General features: G+C 16.8%; 5 protein-coding genes across 5 annotated transcripts; 3 read left to right on the top strand and 2 right to left on the bottom strand.

Annotated features, from left to right (window-relative positions):
* Window positions 1-507: 507 nt before the first annotated feature.
* DHHC1 (palmitoyltransferase, putative) lies at window positions 508-3,051 on the bottom strand (the record flags this gene model as incomplete). Its single annotated transcript, XM_028671418.1, has 8 exons — window positions 508-546; window positions 626-689; window positions 798-878; window positions 981-1,108; window positions 1,193-1,308; window positions 1,472-1,512; window positions 1,620-1,693; window positions 1,765-3,051. 8 exons carry the CDS (start codon window positions 3,049-3,051, stop codon window positions 508-510), a joined length of 1,830 nt encoding a protein of 609 aa, XP_028528073.1.
* A 2,465-nt stretch (window positions 3,052-5,516) lies between these two features.
* Window positions 5,517-6,141, top strand: PGAL8A_00002600 (DNA-directed RNA polymerase subunit I, putative; the record flags this gene model as incomplete). Its single annotated transcript, XM_028671417.1, has 2 exons — window position 5,517; window positions 5,687-6,141. Coding segments are annotated over 2 exons (456 nt in total).
* Window positions 6,142-6,783: 642 nt separating this feature from the next.
* Window positions 6,784-11,064, bottom strand: PGAL8A_00002500 (HAD superfamily protein, putative; the record flags this gene model as incomplete). Its single annotated transcript, XM_028671416.1, has 5 exons — window positions 6,784-6,861; window positions 7,799-7,877; window positions 7,969-8,069; window positions 8,171-10,646; window positions 11,063-11,064. Coding segments are annotated over 5 exons (2,736 nt in total).
* Window positions 11,065-12,856: 1,792 nt separating this feature from the next.
* Window positions 12,857-16,525, top strand: PGAL8A_00002400 (conserved Plasmodium protein, unknown function; the record flags this gene model as incomplete). Its single annotated transcript, XM_028671415.1, has 1 exon — window positions 12,857-16,525. One exon carries the CDS (start codon window positions 12,857-12,859, stop codon window positions 16,523-16,525), a length of 3,669 nt encoding a protein of 1,222 aa, XP_028528070.1.
* A 1,687-nt stretch (window positions 16,526-18,212) lies between these two features.
* NSF (N-ethylmaleimide-sensitive fusion protein, putative) lies at window positions 18,213-20,519 on the top strand (the record flags this gene model as incomplete). The annotated part of the gene is made up of 1 exon (XM_028671414.1): window positions 18,213-20,519. One exon carries the CDS (start codon window positions 18,213-18,215, stop codon window positions 20,517-20,519), a length of 2,307 nt encoding a protein of 768 aa, XP_028528069.1.
* Between the last annotated feature and the right edge of the window lie 1,943 nt (window positions 20,520-22,462).

The raw sequence follows: 22,462 nt of genomic DNA, 5'->3' as shown, positions 1-22,462 counted from the left end.
TTTTCATTTGAAAAAATATAATAAAATAGAAGAACTTATAATATTTTTTTTATCTTTAAAATATCAATATACATATATATATTTTTTTATCAATAATAATTAAAATTAAAAACAAAAACATCACTAAAAAACAGGAAATCACTTGGCAAATTTAAAAAAAAAAAAAAAAAAAAAAAAAAAAAAAGGAAAATAGTATATTTTTGGAATATTATGTATGTATTTATATAAGAACGTTTGATATAAATATATAAAGATTTTATATAAATATATTTTAATAAATACTTTTAATAAACAAAATTTACTTAAAAAAATTTTTTATATTTATGAAAATTTCAAAGTTTAATAATAAAAAAAAAATAAATAAATAAAATAAATAGAAACATATATATATTTTATCATTGAGACTTATATTTTTTGTAATAAAGAATAATATAAAATATTATCTTTAGACATGAATGATTAATGATAAAACTAAAGAGTAAACTTAAGAAGAACTTCCTTTTATCATTAACTATCTGAAATTAATGTATAACCGATTTCATTTGACTATGGAAAATAAAATAAAACATTTTAATGAATTTATATATATATATATAATATTTTTTTATGTATATATAATTATTACTATTTTTTTCGATTGCCGTATGTAGGATTCATCATAATTTAATGACCAAAAATAATATATATTTCTATTAAAAAATAAAAAAAAATTTTAGAATATTTTTTATGTAAATTTAATATTGTAGAAAAAATATGTTATAATTTTTTTTTTTTTTTTTTTCATATGCTATTCAGACTTCAATATTTTTTTGAAATTTAAATTTTGAAAATCCCAACATCTTAAATCAGTATTATATTTTTCAGTAATGTGACTAGGCCTAAAAATTATCCATATATATATATATATATATATATATATATATATATATATATACAATATTATAATGATAAATATGATTATATATGAAGTTTAGTTTTACTTTTTATAATGTTCATAAAAGGTTATATTTGTCAATATAGTTCTTGTATTACGTGCAAATAAATATGCTATGAATGCAAATAATGTAAAATTAATGAAATTACATAAAATAACTAACAAACCAAATACCTGTTAGAAAAAAAAAAAAAAAAAATATAATATCGTATATAAAATACAGAGATAATATATATATTATTAAATTTATTTTCTTACATAGTTGATAGTTTTAGAAAACATTTGAAAATAAATGAAAACATAATAATAATTATATAATAGTAGTACTAAAACACATAATATAAAAATATAGAAACAACGTTGATTTTTTATTCCTACAAAAAATAAAAAAATTAATGTTATAATAAAATGATAATATTACAAACATAATGATTTTGAATAAATAACTATATTTAACATATATCAACAGTTATGATAATAAGAATGATATATATATATATATATATATATATATATATATATATTTATGTAGATTACCTATGCAATTGTCAACCCACACACAATGATGATCTTGATGTCTATAATAATTTTATATTAAAAAATTAAAATATTTAAAAAAATAAGGAAAAATAAAATTTTAATATTTTATTTAAATGTTTTTTTTTTTTTTTTTTTTTTCATTTACATTACACAATGAAAGCATTCAGCACAATGATGTACTCTAGCGGGTTTAATTATTTTACAAGTAACACAAACATTCTAAAAATAAAAATAATATAAAATATATAAAAATCTTTAAATATATAAAAATATAGAAATTTATATATTACTCTAGGATTTTGATTATTTAATATAGCATTTCTATAATTGATATCTAAAGAATTAATCCTTTCTTGAGATACATGAGAATACAATGATAACTTTTGATATTCTAAGTTAAGTAATAAATCGTTATATTTGTTAAATAAAGAATCATTAAAATTGGGTACATTTGAAGAATTAATATTTGTTGAAATGATTTTTTTATTTATTTGATATATTTCTTTTTCAATACTATTTAAATGATATTCTGCTTTTCTTTTAAACGATCCATCATAAATATAATTAGAATATTTCTTGTTTTTATTAAACACATTATTCTCTTTATAAAAACCTGGACTCCTAAAATATAAAAGACACCACAAAAATTTCTGAAAAATCCACAAAGATAGCCATACAATAGATAAGGTTTGATATTTAGTTATTAATGAAAAAGAATATGATATGTTGAAATATATAATTAAATTTAATAAAGAAAAAAACCAAAAATAGAAAGCATAAATAGTTTTACATATTTTTAAATTTTTACAAATTTTATTTTGTAATATCCACTTTTTTAGTAGTATATATATTAAAAAATATCTATTTTTAATACATAATTGAAATACGTTGGTATTTTTATTTTCAATAGAAGAACAATACACCAAATTTAAACAACCATAATCACACAACAATCTAATAATGTCTATATCACTATATCGAACAGCTATATGTAAAATAGTATTCCCATAAAAATCCCGATGATTTATATTTACGTTTTTACTTAATAACCATTGTAATGTACTTATGTTATTTTTTTTTACACTTAAAAATAATGCAGTTTGTCCATGTTCATTTTGTTCTTCTAAGCTAATCCCATTCATATATAACAATTCTAAAATATGTAATGTTTCTAATATTTTATCTTCGTTAAATTCACTAATAGCAGTTAAAAATGGACTCATTTTTCTTCTATTTTTATGAAACAAAATAGAGGCACCAAATTTTTTTATTAATAATAAAACAATTTCATAATTACTATTTTTAATTGCGTAATAGATAGATGTGTCACTATTTACTAAATCTTCTTTTTCAACATCACAATTTAGATCAATTAATTTTTTTACTAATTCAGTAAATCCACAATAACAAGACCAATGTAAAATGTTTATAGAATTCAGCATTTCAATATCATTATTTAGAATATATGGTTGTATTAATATCTGCATTCTAATGAAGTCTTGATATTTCGCACATTTTATTATTTCATATTGTTTTTCTAGAATTTCACTATTTATCCTTTCATTATCATCATTCATTTTTTTTTAATTAAAATATATATATATATATATATATATATATATATATATATATATATATATATTACACAAAATTATGTAATTGTAAAATATAATTTATTATTTAAAAAAAAAATAAAATAAAATGTGTTAAGGTAAAAATACAAGTTTTATTTGCTTTAATTAAAAAAAAAAATATATATTTACTTATATACCAAAAAAAAAAAAGATAAATAAATAAATATAAATATATTAATGCTAATTGTTAATATATTTATCAATAGTTGCATTAATATTGTTATTTTTAAAATATCATAACTTTTTTAGACATTTATTTTTTATTTAAAGTATAATTTTTACATTTAGCACAATACTAAGTATATCTTAAATTTTTTTTTTTTTTGTTTTATTCATTGAATTTATTTTTCTTATTTTTAATCATTTATTTTCTTTTTTTTTTATATTAATTTTTATTCTCCATTTAAATATATTTGAATTTCCTTTTGTTTTTATTATATATTTTTTATATTAACACTTTTTTTTTTTTTTTTTTTTTTTGCTTTATTCTTTTGATAATAACTTATCTTTTTATATATTAAAATAATGCATTATGCTATATATTTGAATTCACACATACATATAAATATATATATGTAAAATAAATTATTATTGCATAAACAAATTTTTATTCTTTTATATTTTTATTGGACTTTTTTTTTTTTTTTTTTTTTNTTTTTTTTTTTTTTTTTTTTTCTAATTTTTTATCTTTTTATTTTATGATATATTTAGTTTGAAATTAAGCTTAGAAAACAATTTAGGATTACTGCGAATAATAAAAATGAAAATTATAAATGTTTTTAAACTATTTTTTTTCTATATTTTAAATATTATTATATTTTTATTTTTCAAAAATTATTACATTATTACTATTGTTTTAATATAATTATATTATTTTTATATTCTTAAAATTAGCAATTTTATATTTTAAAAATTATTATGTTCTTGAAGCTACTAATATATATACTTTAAAAAATGTTATTTTTATCCTTCATATATTACTATTTTTTTTCTATATTTTATACTATATAATAATACACAAATTGTTAGTGTTAATAAATTTTATAATGTTTCAAAATTAAAAGAAAAAAAAAAAAAATTAGCCTTTTTTTGTTTTATAAGCTTATAAAATTTTAATTCATTTGTCTTTTATGATAAGTTATTTTATTAAAATAGTTTAAAAAAATAAAAAAAAAAAAAAAAGGTCTATATGATATATTGTGTAATTTAAGTGATGTGCGTAAATTGTTTTATGTACACAGAGTTATTTGAATTTAATGAATGAAATTTTAAATGCAGGAATTTAAGTAATTTTTCTTACATTTTATTAAGTATAAAAAAAAAAAAATATTTCTCCTAAAATTATCTCTATTAAAGAAAAAAAAAAAACAATTTTTCATATATATTATTTTTATCTTTACAAAATAAAATATACTTAAGTATGGTTGAAATTATATTCTTTTAATGTATATATTTCTTTGATCATACCAATTTATTTGATAAAAATAAAAATGAAAAATCTTTTATAGTTCTTTAAAAATATTTAATAATAATACACAAATTTTTATTACTTTGATTTTAAATACGAATAGTTGTTAATACTTTTATGTGAATTTTTCTTTATATTTATTATTTATATTTATACACAATAAAAATAAATTATACAACCTATCTATAGATATACATTTATTTCTTTTTTTAGTTTATAAAAGTATTTAAATATATAAATTCTCATAAAATGTTTGGATTAAATGGTTGCATATATAAAATAAAATAGATTATTGTTTTTTATTTTTATAAATTTAAATTTAAATTATTTTTTTCTTTATTTTTCTATTTTTTTTTTTTTTTTTTTTTTTTTTTATTAATGCCTTCTTACATTTAAAAAATATCTTGTTCTATTAAAATAATTTATAATCTTTTGGCTTCCATTTATTATTTCATTGTCCGATTTTTTTTTTTTTTTTTTTTTTATTTATAAATATGCAAAGATATAAGTAAAATTACAAAACATGATTGAAAAAAAAAAAAAAAAAAAAAAAAAAGAATGAATCATATATTTTAAAATATATATGTTTAAAAATTTTAATAATTTAAAAAAAAAAAAAAAATTTTAATAAATTGATTAAAAAAATATAGAAAACATATATAGAAATATTTAAATTAAATAACTTTGAAATTTTTTTCATATTAATTTTGCAATGAAATTGTATTATGCATTTTTTCAATTTAAATAAAGCATTATTCAGTACTCATAGTATTTTTAAATAAGTTATTTTATATATGTGATATACGTATATATTTTTTTATGAAATTTTGTTTTTATTTTATAAAAACAAAATAGAAGTTAAAATTTAATTTTCATAGAATTTTTAATTTTTATAGAATTTTTAATTTTCATTACTTTTTTATTTATCATCAAAGTTAAAAGTAAGAAAGAAAAGAAAAAACAAAATTTTTATAATATATAATTTTTTTTTATTTAAATATAAATACTTCTTTTTATATATATGCTAATGAGAAACGTTATTTTTCCCATTTGTTTTAAATATACCTTCAATAATTGATATTTTTGTTTTTTTGTTTTTTTTTTTTTTAGTGGATGGTTTTAATGATGTTTATTTGAATGATGATGATGAATATATGGGAGATGAATTTGGTCAGGGTGTTGATAGTGACGATGGAGATAATTATGATAATGATATAGATATAATAACTGATAATCAAATAAAGAAAGATAAGTCAGATTATGAAAACTCTGAAGGAAATGACGATAGTATAAGAATAACAAGTCCATATTTAACAAAATATGAAAAAGCAAGAATTATTGGTACAAGAGCTTTACAGATAAGCTTAAATGCCCCTTTAACTATACCTATTGAAACACAGAATGATTCAAATAATAAAAGTGAATATGATAACTATTTAAATAATGACCCATTAGTCATAGCAGAAAAGGAATTATACAATAAATCTATTCCTTTTATATTAAGAAGATACTTGCCTAATGGTAGTTATGAAGACTGGAAATTAGATGAACTTATAATTGATTAATTTTTTTTTTATTATTATTGTCATATATTTTAAATATTATTATTAAATGTTTTACCATTTTCCAATTTTTTTTTTTAATTTTGTATATACATACGATTTCTTACCTTAATTTTTTTTTTAATATATATTTGTACTTTTTTATTTTTAATATTTTTCATATGTACTCTTTTTTTTTTAAATGAAATATACCCATATAATTAAGTAAAATGTTATTTTTATAAGTTTTTTTTTTTTTTTTTTTTTTTTTAAATTATCTTTTTTTTTTTAGTTATTTTAAATTAAATTATATAAAAAAAAATATATAATTTGCATATAATATTAAGAACCATTTAGTTACTTAAAATTATTGCAAAAGTATATATATAAATTAGATCACTTAAAAATTAATAATGAAAAGGTGTTAAAAGGAGAATACAATAAAAAAAAAATTATAATGTATAATTTAATATTTATGAAATAGAAGAATCATTAAATATATGATTTATGTAAATTAAAAATATTTTAAAAGTTTTTATTAATACACATATATATTAAAAACAATTATAATTTATAAAAAAATTGAAAATCTTAAATATATAATTATATTAAAAAATACAAAATTATAAAACAAAAAAAAAAAAAAAAAAAAAGTTATTAAAGATTTCAATTACTATCACTGATATTCATATACTTTTCATAAAAAGTTAAGCTATTTATCTTCCAATATTGAAAGGAATTGTACTAAAAAAAAAAAAAAAAAAAATAAAGATAAAATAAAATGAATTAAAATAAAATAATAAAGATTAAATAAAAATATAATAGAAAAATCTAAATGTGTCTAATATATTTGCTAAATATTCATACATATATATGACAATATATATACTTTTATGTCATCTCATGTTTATTTTCGATCAAAAATATTTTATATAACTTATTATAATTCTATATTATGTAAATAAATATATATATATATATAAATTTATTAATAATATATATATATATATATATATTTGTATATATGATATGAACAACTTTATTTTTACATTACACTAAGAAAGTATATACTTCTTATAATAGACAGATTAAAAAAATAAAATAAAAATAATGCATATGCATAAATTCAATGTAAAAAAAGTACAATAATATTATACTTAATTTATATATAAAATATTTACATATACTTAACAAATATTAAAACAGTATATATATATATATATATAAAAAAATACCTAATTGTATCTTTTCATAAAAAAAAAATATTTACTTTTTTTTTTTTTATATTTTTTTTTGAAGTTAAAATTAAATAAGGTTGTGAATTTTATATAACAATTTCAAAAATTGAAGGATAAAATCATAAAAAGTGAAAAAGAAATCAAATAAAATGTCACATATACATATATATATGTATATATAGTATGAAACATAAAAAAGTATCAATTAATAAAACAAATAAATAAAATAACAAATAATTATTAAAAACATAATATATATAAGAATAATATTGAGAAAAAATAAGTATATGTATATATGTATATATTTATATATGAGCATTTAATGCCAAAAAAAAAAAAAAAAAGAAAAAAAAAAAAATACAATAAAATTTATAATTATAATAACATAATTATTGTAAAATAAATACTATTATTATTTATAATTTTTTTTTTTTTTTTTTTACTTGATCATCATCTTCTCTTTTTTTATCATTTTTTATACATGGAAACATGTGCTCCGTTATTTCACTCATAGTTTCATAACTAAAAAAATAATTTAAAAAAAAAATGGTTATATACCCTTTTGTATATATATATATATATATATATATGTATCTAAATTTTCTCATATTACGTTTTAGCATATGTAGAATTGACATGATGAACAATGCCTCTATTATCTATAATAAAAACTTTAGCTTCTGGAACACCAACAGATATATAAGCTCTATGATCCTTTAAAAAAAAAAAAAAAAAAAAAAAAAAATTGTGAATAAATAATTGTTAAATAAATATTATTAAACTTTTGTAGTTATATGTATTTGTTTTCTACTTACACTTTCTGTATTTCCAAAGGCAGCATAAAAAGGATTATGATTAATAGGAAATAAATTTCGTATATCTCTAAGTGCTGCAATTTTAAAAATATATGGTTTTTTATCTATAACTTCTCTTTTAAATGATGGAAAGAGTCTATCTGGGCTTAGTATTAAAGGACCATCTGGTAATTTATTATTATCGTTTCTTTTTAAACGAAATAAATATTCTCTAGTTGAATCTGCCTGACCAATAGCTCTTGCAGTTAAGTATAGAATATGATATCCATTATTATTTATTTTGTTAAATAATTGTGAAACACCTACATGAGACCAATCTTTACCTACTATAGGCATTATATGACCTAATACTGTTGATCTAGTTATTGTTCCATCGACATCTGATATAACAATTTTTGCATTTTTTTTCCATAAATATATAGTACCATTTATGCTTTTTGTGCCTTGTAAAGATGAAGTAACTAAAAAGGTAATAGTATTAGCTCCTTCTTTTAAATTTAATGATTGCAATTGTTCAGAAGTTGGTCTTAATGATTTTCGATATCTCACTTTTAATTTTTCTTCATTATTTTTGATATCCTTTTTAATTATTTCGTTTTCATTATATGATAAGTGTTGCACATTTTTTTTCAATTTTTTATTCTTTATATCTAGCGATTCATTAAAATCATTTTTATTTATTTTTCCTTCTTTTTTTTTATTTTCATTTATAACTTCCTCCTCTTTTGTATCTTTATTTAAATTTCTGATACTTAAGCTATTATCATATTCTGCGTTAGATACACCAAACCAATTTCTCCAGCTTTTATCTTTTATTTCCATTAACGTTAAGGAAGAATTTAATAACTTTTCAACTGCCAAAATAGATAAGGGTTGATTAAACACAACCCATGATGCTAATAAGGGTAATGCAACCCTAGACGGATAATACGGATCTTTTTTATCAAATCGAAAAACAAGAGATGGATGATACCACAAATTAGAGTTTTTATCTATTTGATCATATGTAACTATATTTGCTTCAAATATATTTTTATTATGTATTTCTATACTGTAATCGTTGTGTTCATTATCTGCATTTTGATTAATTAGTAAATGACCACATAAACTGCATTCTATCCTATTTTGTATATCATCATCAATATTATATTCCTGTTCTTTCGAGTAAAAATGATTATTATCTTCCTCATTAGATTCCTCTTCTCTATCGTAATAATCATCTACTAATATATTTGATTTTTTTCCTACTTTTTCTTTTTCTTTTATTTTTTTTAAATCTAATTTTAAACTTTCTTTATCCACATTGTAACTTTTTTCTTTGCTATTATCTTTATTAACTGGTTGGTATAGACTAGTACTCTCTCTCTTTTTGTTATTATCATATTCATTTATTTTTCCCTTTTCAGTTTTATATGAATTCTTTTCATTTCTTCTTGTCGAATCTATGGTTTTACACTCTTTTTTCACATACTCATCGTTTTTATTGTAAAATTCTTTATTATTTCTACTCTTATGTTCTTTTTTAAAATGGTCTATCATATCACCTTTATATTTCTTTATATCTTTACTTTTATTATTTAAATTATTATTTTTTATTTCTTTATCCTTTTTTGTATTTTTTTTTATATTAATTTCACTTAAATTTCTTTTATTTATATAATTTTTTTTTTCTTTGCAAAAAGTGTGTTCATTAACAGACTCACTTTTTTTATATAATTTTTTTAGTTTTTCTTTTTTTTTATTTTTATTATTTGAAGAAATAACAGTGCAATTGTCAGAAATATAATCATGTGTTTTTAAATGAGGTAATCTTCCCCATGACCAAGACCATTCTGAATTTACGTTTTGATCTTCATCTTCTATTTTTTTTTTTTCATCATCTAGTTCTTCATCTTCCATCTCTATATTTTCTTTTTGTTCTTCTTCATCTATTTTGTTATATTCATTTTTTTTTTTTTTTTCTTTATTATTCTTTTTAACTTTATTTCTTTCTACTTTATAATTTTTTTCATTTAATTTTTTTCCTTCTGTCGTATTAATAAATATTTGATCACAATCTTCATCTATTTTATAATTATTTACAGAATCATTAACACTACAACTATCAATATGTTGATCACAATTTTGGTTATTATATTCATTACGAGGAGATGAAAGTGGTGATGTTTCTAATTCTTCTTCTACATCTTCATAAGTTTTTTCAACAAAATAAGCCTCACCAGCACTACCTAATTTCATATGTAAATTAGTACTTTTTCCATTAACTAAAATACTAACAATCTTTTCTTTGGATCTTAATAATTTTGTTTTTCCAAATCGTACATGAAATGGAGTTGATTTATATACCACTTCTATTTTATCATTTTTTAAACTATTAACAATTTCTGATTCAATACAAATAATATCTATACATCCACTTAACGTAGCTTGGTTAAAATCAAGAGCATTTGAAACGCTGCTAACTATTTTTCCCCACCTGAAGAAAAATAATAAAAAAAAAAATAAAAATACTTATATAAAAAGCATAATTCATAAAATATAATAGGTTCTTATATAAAAGAATAAAATTATATTTAATAAATTATTATGAAAATTAAATATTACAAGATATAGAAATAATATAAAAAATATATATGATTCTATAAAGTTTTGAGAAAATTAGTATATTCTGTTAATTAAATATAATATGGAAAAATATTAATCATAAACATAATATATATTCATACATTTTCAAATGAGTATATATATATATATATATATATATATATATATATATATATATATATATATATATATATACTTTATTAATTATTTAATGTATTCTATCATTCATATATAATATCATTTTTAAATATTAATCTCTTGTAACATTTATAATCATAAATTCATTACATTTTTTCCACTATTGTATATTATACATAAAAATTTAACATAAGAAAATTAATAAAAAGGGAAATTGAAAATATTACAATAAAAAATATATATTTTCCTGCTAGTTCACTTTATTTGTCTCTTTTTTCTTTTTTTTTTTTTTTTTTTATTTATTATGTAAACTACAGCAATTAAAAATCAAAGAATTTCCATTTTTAAATAAAAATAAAGATAAATCAAAGTAAAAAAATATAATATAAAAAAGAAAAAGAGATAGAAGAAAAAAAATATTAAGAAATGATGGATGAAAAAAAAAAAAAGATTTAGTCAAATACTATTAAGAATTTAAAAAAAAAAAAAAAATAAAAATAATTTAAAATAATATGGATAAATAATATTCAATAAATTACAAAAAAGTTTTTTTATCCATTTTTAAATGACTATGTAAAGAATTATAAGAAATTAATATAAAAAAATAAAAAGAAAGAAAAAGATTTAAAAGTCTACAAAAATGTTTAGCATTAATGAATATAAAGAATTATATGAATTTTAATATTTTTGTTCAACTTTTGGTGTGTGCATGAAAAAAAAATATAAATGAATTTATATATTTATGAAAATAATGTTATTAAATTTTTTTTTTATTTTTTTCTTCTTTTCATCTTTATATAATTTTTATTTTTTTTTTTTTTTTTACTAGGTAAAACTACGTGAAATACATTAAAGTGAAAATTAAATGTCCCATTATTACATCCTCTATTGCATTCATTTAAGAATTAAGATTTCTAAATGAAGAAAATAATGACATAGTTATTTCTTTTTTTTGTTTTCGTTATTTTAAATTCTATATTTTTTGTATTTTTTTTATAAAAAAAAATATATGAAAATGTTTAAGAGATTAAAAAAAATAAATGTTTTTTAGCCATTTTCTTGGCATTATTAAAGTTTTAAATCTAACAAAAATTATTTATTTTTAAAAAATTTTTTTTACTATATATTTTAATAATTCAGTAGAATTTTACGTATTCATAAAATTTTTTAATTTCATTTTTTTTTTATTTTTTGGTATAATAATATAAGACTTTCAGCCCTTTTATTTTCTATATAACATATTTTAATATGTAAATTTATTATTTTATTTTATTTTATTTTTTTTTTTTTTGTATAAGAACGATATTTTCCTTAAAAAAAAAAGATATTGTTTTATTTATAAGAGAAATCTATATTTTTTTTGTCTGATATATTGAAGGTATATTGTCATATATATATATATATATATTCAATTCAATTAAAATTGTGTATCATCAATATATCTCCTATTTTTTTTTTTTTTTTTATATATATTAAAATGTTAATTTAAAATTTTTATTTTCACCAAGAAAACATGAAATATGTGACATTTAATAAATATGAAAAAAACATTTTATTACATTAAACTTTATGTTCATTCTATTTTTATGTTTTCTTTCTTTATATAATTTTTTTAAATTCAAATTTAAAATTAAAAAATTAAAGTAGATAATTAGAAAAATTATTTAACAAAAATTAATATATTTTAAAATGGAATCAAATTTTTTCAAGGGACTTAATATCAACGTAAATTAAATCATAAACAGACGTATTAATATTTAAAAATATTTTTACTCATAGAAATAAAGGAATATTATTAAAATACTTTTAAAGTTATAAAAAGTTACATTTTTTTTTTGTTTAAAATATTAAATTATGGTAAGAATTTTTTTATGTAAAAAAAAGAAAAAAATATATACTCAAATGCCTTTTTTTGTAAAGTAAAAATAAATGCATATTTATAAAATGTTTGAATTTGCACATGATAATTTTGTTCATGACTTTGAATATAATTTAATTAAATCTTATGATACTATTGAGAAGGTTAAAAAAAAAGAGGGTAATATATATGTGCACACAAAAACAAACAAAGAACAATTCTGTGAAAAAGAAAAAAATATTTTAAAAAAAAAAGTTTATTTGTTAGGCTTAAATTATAATGAGTATATTTATGTGCGAGGTAATTTTCGCTTTAGATTAATAAAAGGATTAATTAAATTTAATGGAGAAATTTTAAAACCTTCAAAAGAGTATGTAAATGTGCGTATACCAGTCTTTTATCCTTTGTTTAAATTAATAGCTTTAAATATAAATAACATTAAATATGAAAAAAAAAATTTTTTATTTCATAACAGCTTTTTAAAAAATTGTAATGACAAAAAAAGCTTCACTTGTAATGAAAATACGCCATGTAATACAAAAAATGAGGAATTGAAATTAAATAATTTAGCATATTTAAAAAAGAATGATGATATAAATATATTAAAGAAAAATAAAGATAATGTCGATAATAGCAATTTTAATATTTCCAATGAAGAAAATGAATTCGTTTGTGAGTATGCTGATACTATTATAAAAAACTATTTGTTTGGTTTAAACTTGCTACCTGATGAAAATGTGAAAAAAAAAAATTTTTATGAATACTTAATGTTCTCTAATAAAGAGGATATTAGTTTATTTTCAAGTTATGATATGATTGAGAGTATAAAATCAAATGTATGTTTTGAAAAATACCCTATAATTATTTCATTTCAAAGAAAAAAGGATTTTTTGTATTATTTATATAATAATAACACTAATAAAAAATTAAATATATCAAATTATAAGGAAAATTATAGTTTTTATATTAATACTTATCAATTTTCTTATGTATTAAAAGAATTTTTGTTATATATGTTCAACAATAAGAGATATGATTTAAATAATGTTATAAAACAAGTAGAAAATATAAATAATAATTATATCAGTTATGATGATGATGATAATAATAATAATAATAATAATAATAATAATAATAATAATAATAATAATAATAATAATAATAATAATAATGAATATACAGAAAATGACTTAATGAAAGATGATTCAAAAAATAATAAATATGGAGAAAAGAAATTTAGTGATAACTTCACAAAAGAAGAATCAATTTTAAATAAAGTGAAATGTTGGGAATATTTTAAAAAAAATATAAATAGTATAAATAATATAAATAATATAAATAAAATAAATGTTTCTGAAAATAATTACGATCATGATAGAAATTGTTCTTCTCCCCCTAATATATTTAGTATTATTGTAATGGGAGATAAAAATAAAGGAAAAAGTTTTTTAGTTATAAATTTTATAAATGATTTATTGAATTATTATAAAAGTGTTATATTATTAGATGTTGATATAGGGCAACCGATAATAGGTACATCTGGTTTTTTATCTATATATAAAATTAAATATTCATTAAATAACTACAATTTTTTTGAAAAGAAAAATAAGTGCATTAAAAAAATATTTTATGGTTGTTGTTCAATTAATTACAATATAAATTTTTATATTAAATGTTTGGAATATATATATAATTATTTATTCTTTGAATATTTAAATAAAAAGAAAAAAAAAAAAAATGTGTGTAATTATCCATTAATTATTAATACCTTTGGATGGATAAAAAATATTGGATTATTTTTGTTATACTTGAATATTTATTTAAGTAAATGTGATTTTATTATTCAAATTGATTCTCTAAAAATAAATAAAAATTTAAAAAATAAAATAAAAAATGAAGATTATTATTCATATATGTTTAATGATTTTTTGTTGATTAATCAGAATGAAAAAAATCATATAATTTTAAATTTAAATAATAAAGATATATCTGTTATTTCTAAAAGATATTCTATATTTAATATTATACGTAAATACAATAGCTTAAATGAGAATAATTTTTTTTTTTTTAATTTTTCTATGTGTTTTCAAAATGATGAAGAAAAGAAAGAAATAAGAAATGAATACTGTTCGAATTATAACTCGGGGAGTCTTTTAAGATATGGTGATAAAGTAAGTTTAGATGAATTCAAAAACACAGATAATCATAGAACATCATTAAACAATTCTAATTATAATATTTGTAATAGTAATTATAACAGCAGTAGTATTTATCATGGAGGTAATAATAACAAAAGGTATAATAATAGCTGTATCAATATAGACAATTCATACCATTTAAACAATTATATACATAAGGTGAAACAATTAAAATATAATGTAAATGTTTTATATTCTAGTTCTAATAGCAATGACAAGCATAATAATAAATGTCTAATTCAAAAAACTAACTATTTTGAAATAAACAGAAAAAATTATGAAAATGTAAATAATTGTACTTTACAAAATAATAAAAATGATTTAATTCAAGAAATTGAAGACGAAATAAAGGATTATGAAAAGTATGAACATTTTAAAGAAGTAATGGAATATTTTTTTCAAAAGAAGTACATAAGAGTAATAAATTTTATAAGTTACAAAAAAATTTTATCTTATAAAAATATGGAAGGAAATTATTATAGAAACAAAAATTTTTCTGTACTACCCAAAAATTTAAGATCTTATAGATTTTTATGTTATTTTTTTTATAAATTTAAAAAATTAATTTTTTATATTCATAGTTATTCACTATATGATAGATTAATTGATTTTTTTGTCAAACATAAAAATTCTGTGAGTTACATTAACAATTACAATAATAAAAAAAATGTTTTTAATAATAGCGAGATAAAAGAAAAAAGTATCATAAATAATATGAAAGAGATATATTTGAATGAAAATAAAAAAGAAGAGACAGTTAACATGGAAGATGTAACTAAGTACAATAATATTCATAAAGATAAAGAATTAGATATTTGTAATATCAATTTATATGGAAGAGATGAAGCCAACGATAGTTCAAATGCAAGTTATAATTTACTCACAGAAAGCGTGCAGAAAGATGAAAACAATGAAGAAATAAAAAAAAAAGTAATGAATAAGAGAACAGATAAAATTTATAAAATCCCATCTAATATACCTTTATTTACATGCGCTATATACTATTTAAGAAATATCAAATTAAGTAATATACTATTTAATGATGATAATTCGGAAATTTTTAATAACGATGTATTTTCTGCATATAAATATTTCTTTAACAATATTATATGCTTATGTAATGATAGCTCAGAAGAAATGGTGGATTTTTCAGGGATTAGTGAAAGTAATAAAGTTTCGTATTATATTGATTATTTAGAAATTGGTAAGGAATTTGAAAATTTAAATTATAATATTGAAATGAAAAATTTAAAAAAAAATAATGTTCAATTAGTTCCCTTAAGTGAAAAATTTACACATATATTAACAGCATATGTAAAAGTTATTGATAGTATGAGACTTATAATATATTTACCATATTGGTTTGATGAATTTCATTTACTTAATAATGTAAATACTTTTGTATCAGGAAATTCTCTAGTCCCATATAACATAAATGATATGATAGAAAATTATTCTTTTTATTTAGATATAGTTAATTGTAATAACTCAGAATCAATTAAATCATTAAAAAAGAATAGAACTTCAGAAAATTCGTGTTTAAATTTATCCATATAAAAAAAGATTTTAATTTAATAAAAAATTTTAATAGATAAAATGAAAAGAAATTTATAATAAACATAATATGTTTTCCACAATATATTTTAAAGTCTTATTTGTTTTTATGTAGATTATTTTTAATAGTATCTTAAAAGTTCTTTGGAATTATAGTATGATTAAATATTTGTGGAAGAAGTGTAATTAGAAAATATTTATAGAAGTTAAATTATTTGTTACACACTTAAAAAATATGCATAATAATTTTTAAAGTTATGTAAAAAAATTTAAAAAAATATTTGTATTATAATATTTATAAAAAAATTTACAAAACTAATATTATGGTTTTTATATAGATTATTTATAAAAAAATACATGTGTTAGTATTTAAATATAATGAAAGAATTTTATTATAATACATCTATTTTTATATATTTTCCATTTTTCCTTTTTTTTTTTTTATATTGATTTAATAAAGAAAAAAAAATACATTAATAGGAAATTAGTTTAAATGTTTAATCTATATATTTCTATATTTAATTCTATAAAGTTATACCTTTTTTTTTTTTATATATAATATTTTTTTTTTTTTTTAATATAAAGGAACATAAAAAAAAAAAAAAAAAAAAAAAAAAAAAAAAAAAANNNNAATACAATAATACTAGATACTCATTTTAAATTATTGAATTTAAAAAAAAAAAAAAAAAAAAAAAAAAAAAAGTACATAAATATTTTTAAATATATATAGATAAAGGAAAAGAATTACAAGGAAATTCTATATTTATTAGAAAAATAATTACATAAATTTCAATTCTATAAAAATACAATAATACTAGATACTCATTTTAAATTATTGAATTTAAAAAAAAAAAAAAAAAAAAAAAAAAAAAAAAAAAAAAAAAAAAAAAAAAAAAAAGTTATAATAATAAAATAGTAAAAAAAAAAAAGAAAATTTTTAATTAAATGAAAAATATATAATAGTAAAAATATAATAATAAATAACTAACAAATAAGAGAACGCTTATATAAGAAAAAAAATTATATATATATATAGATTTACATTAGTTAAGAAAAAAAAATATAAATATTATAAAATAATATTTATTTATTTTAGAGAAGAAAACTTTAAAATAATTTTAAATAAGAACATATTTATATAAATTTATCAATTTTTTATAGATATAAGTTTATACAAAAAGTTATTAAGATCATTTTTTGATTATTAATTATTTTTAAATGGTAACTATAAATTAGAAAATCCAGATAATCTATTAAATTTTTTTATTTTAATTTTTTTTTTTTTCTTATATTGTTACAAAAAAATAATTGTTAACACAAATTACACTTATTTGACATGCAGAACATTTGAAAAATTGTAAAATTATAATTCAGTTAAATATATATATATATATATATATATATATATATATATATATATATATATATTTATATTTATATATACATATATATGTGACAAAAAAAGAAAAAAAAAAAAATTAATATAAAATAAAATAATTATGAAAAACTTACTTTTCTTTATACTTTAATGTAAATATAAGATAACATATAAAACATATTGAGAAAAAGGGTGTATATATAGAAAGAAACATATATAAATTAAAAGAATATATATATTGTAATAAATTATAAAAAAAAAAAAAATAACTAAAGTATATATAAGATATTAATGTAAGTATAAAATAAAAGGATGATAACAACAAATTTACACTGTTGTAAATTACAATCTCAAGAATTGGCATTAACGAATTATGGTTTTATAAATAACGTTTTATATAATAATTTAAAAAAAAATATAAAAAGTAGTGAAGTATATGGAGAATTTTCAAATTTAGTTTTAATATTAAAAGGAGATCCAAACATAAGTAAAGATGAAATAGCTTTAAATACTTGTCAAAGGGAATTTTCAAGAATTCAATTAAAAGAAGAAGTACAAATAAATATACTTGATAAGGAAAATAAAAGAGATATTATTTATTTTATTCCATTAGATAGTGTTGATTTAGAAGTGAGTTTATTTATTAAACCTGATAGATTGATTGAAATGCAAGATGAAAAATTAGAAGAAGTTTTTAAAAAGTATTTTTTGAATCATATATTAACAAAAGGACAAATATTAGCATTAAAGTATAATGACATATTATTAAAATGTGTTGTAAAAGATTTAAAAATAGCTGAGTTTGATGAAGTCAAAAAATTAAAAGGAAATATTCCTACAATTAATTCGTATTCTAAAATGAATAATGAATATAATGTAAAAAATAGAAATTTACAAAAAGGAATTTTGTTTGAAAACACAGAATGTATATTTACAAGTATGAATGATGGAAAACTCTTTATAGAATCAAAAAAAGTGTTAAAAAAAAATATTATAAAAAATAATTTTAATTTTGAAGAATTAGGAATAGGAGCATTAGATGAAGAATTTAAAATCATTTTTAGAAGAACATTTGCCAGTAGAATTTACCCAAATTATATAATAAAACAACTTGGTATAAAACACGTTAAAGGAATAATATTATATGGACCACCTGGTACAGGTAAAACATTAATAGCTAGACAAATAGGTAAAACATTAAATGCACGAGAACCAAAAATTATTAACGGTCCAGAAATATTAAATAAATATGTAGGTCAATCAGAAGAAAATATTCGAAATTTATTTAAAGATGCAGAATTAGAATATAAGCAAAGTGGAGAAAATTCTTTATTACATATAATCATATTAGATGAAATAGATGCAATATGCAGGCAAAGGGGAAATGTAAGTTCTAGTAGTACAGGTGTAAATGATAGTGTAGTTAATCAATTGTTATCTAAGATTGATGGAGTTAATAGCTTAAATAACATATTGCTAATTGGAATGACAAACAGAATTGATTTAATCGATGAAGCTTTATTAAGGCCAGGCAGATTTGAATTACATATAGAAATATCATTACCTGATAAGGAAGGAAGAATTCAAATATTAAATATACATACAAAAAGTATGAGGAAAAGTAATAAATTAAGTCCAGATGTAAATATAATAGAATTAGCTGAAAAAACCCCTAATTTTTCAGGAGCGGAAATTGAAGGATTAGTAAGAAATACCGTTTCGTATGCTTTTGAAAGACATATTAATTTTAATGATTTAACAAAACCTATAAATGCTGATGATATAATGATAACAAAAAATGATTTTTTAAAAGCATTAAAAGAAACAAAACCAGCATTTGGCGCACAGGAAGATATAATTGAAAGTTTATTATCAAACGGTATAATCAGCTACGGAAAAGAATATGAAAATATTGAAAACACTTGTAAATTATTAATTAAGCAGATAGTAGAAAATATGAATACAAATTTAATGAGTATTTTATTATATGGAGAGAACGGAACAGGGAAAACAACTATTGCTGCTCATTTAGCCAAGTGTGCTCATTTTCATTTCACTAAATTTATAACTCCCGAAAATTTAATTGGGTATTCTGAAATTGGTAAAATAAATTATATAAATAAAATTTTTGAAGATGCTTATAAGACTCCACTTTCTTTAGTTATCCTAGATAACATTGAAAGATTAATGGATTATACTAGAATTGGTCCACGATTTAGTAATACTATTTTACAAGCTATTATGATTTTAATAAAAAAAAAACCTAAAAAAAAAAATCAGAAAATTTTAATTATTTGTACTACATCGGAATATCAATTTATGAAGGATGTTGGTTTAACTAAAAACTTTTTTGTAAACATAGAAGTTCCTTTGTTAAATTCTAAAAGCTCAATTAAACATGTTCTACAAAATAGAAATGTAAATTATCATGATTTTCCATTAGAAGAAATAGAAAAAGTTCTTACATCTAATGTAATTAAAAATATAGCAATAAAAAATCTTCTCATGATTATTGATATGGCATCTGAAGCATCTAATGGTAAAAATATTACTTGTGACATTTTTTTAAAAAGTTATAAGGATTGTGGTATTTGTTTTGATGAAGAATCATATTATTGAAAAAATATTTAACCAAGACTAAGAATAAAAATAAATCCATAATAAAATTCAAATATTATCAATATATATAATTTTATTTTATTTTTTTTATATAATAGATTACATATAGTTATATTTTTTTAAATAAATAAAAATATAATAATTATGAAACGATGAAAAAAAAAAAAAAAAAAAAAAAAAAAAAATATATATATATATATATATATATATATATATATATATATATATATATATATATATTTATTTGTTTTTTTTTTTTTTTTTTTTTTTATTTTTTCGTTAATTCACTTAGTAAACATATTTATATTTTTTTATCATTCTTATACACACACATTCCTATTTTTAAGGATAAACTCTTATTTATATTAATTTCATAAATACCTATTGAAACGCAAAATATTATGTTTTGTTTTTCTTTTTGTTAATATTTTTTTTTATTTTATATATCTCTTTTTAAAAATTATTATATATATTAAAAAGAAAAAAAATCTATCAAGTGCAAAAAAAAAAAAAAAAAAAAAAAATTATTAGTAGCAAATGGTTACATGCCTTATATTTTATAGTTTAAAACTTAGAAGAGAATAAAAAAAAAAAAAAAAAAACAATTACTATTAAATTCAAATATTTTTATTTTAAAAAAAAAAAAATAAATAAATAAGAATTCTACTTAGAAAAAAAGTTTTAAAAATAGTAAATTACTCTAGTAAAGAGAGATTAATGGAGTATTATAAAATAAATAAAGATATTTAAAATAAAAGAATACTTACTAATAAAATTATATTTAATAATTATATTTTTATAAATTTTCATTTATAGAAATATATATAAATTAATACAACAATTCCTATAATTTTAAAAGTTAATAAATTTCTTTTAAAGAATATTATACATTTCCTTATGTATTTTCTATATAATACAAAAAATACATAAAAATTAAGTTTCTTAAATATAATATTTGTGAAATTTGAAGAAATTGAATATTTAAAAAAAAATATTATTTGGACAATTTTATTTTATTTTATTTTATTTTTTTTTTTTTTTTTTTGTAAAAATTTTAAAAAATTATTTTAAGAGTATGTATTTCATTTTTGTAAATTATTAATTTTTTATTTTGTAAAATTTTAATTTTTATTTCGATTTATACATATATATTTAAAGTTTTAATTAATATTCTAAATATGTATAAAACATAATAACCATAACATGAATAATGTATAATATGACAAATTTATTGCATTTAAAAAAAAAAAAAAAAAAAAAAAAAAAAAAAAAAAACGAAAATATTAATGATTCCTGTAAATTTTTTTATTAAAAAGGAATGTTAATTTATATTTTCATATATTGATACACTTAAATACACATATTTATTATTTATTTTTATAATGTTTAATTCAATTTTATTTTATATATAAAGCAATTTTTATTATACATTTTTTCAGTTATTAATTATAATTCTTGACCCAACATAAAATACATATATATATATTTATTTATAAGTATTTAATTATATATACATTTATTTTTATTGAATTTATTCATACAAATTTATTTTTTATCTATAATTTTTCTTTTTGTATGCATATAATCGATGTAATAGATATATATATATGTTCTTGTTTAAATGGAAAAAATAAATTTAAATAATGATTTATTTTTGTGAGTTTATGTTTATATTAAAAAACATATCTTGATAAAATAAGAATAATATATATTATATTACATATTTATAAATATATATAAGAAGTATATATATATATATATATATATATATATATATATATATATATATATATATATATATATATTTTTTTCTTTATATTGTTTAAATAATACTGATAAACTAAATATATCTATTAATTGATTTAGCATACTTCATATATATATATATATGTATATTGTGACATAGTACTAAATTTAAAAATGTTTATTTTTAATATTTATAA

The sequence above is a fragment of the Plasmodium gallinaceum genome (genome assembly GCF_900005855.1).
Source record: "Plasmodium gallinaceum strain 8A genome assembly, contig: PGAL8A_v1_10, whole genome shotgun sequence".
NCBI classification, from domain to species: domain Eukaryota; phylum Apicomplexa; class Aconoidasida; order Haemosporida; family Plasmodiidae; genus Plasmodium; species Plasmodium gallinaceum.
Note: the sequence above shows the minus strand (reverse complement) of the source record. Positions and strands in the feature narration are given on the sequence as shown.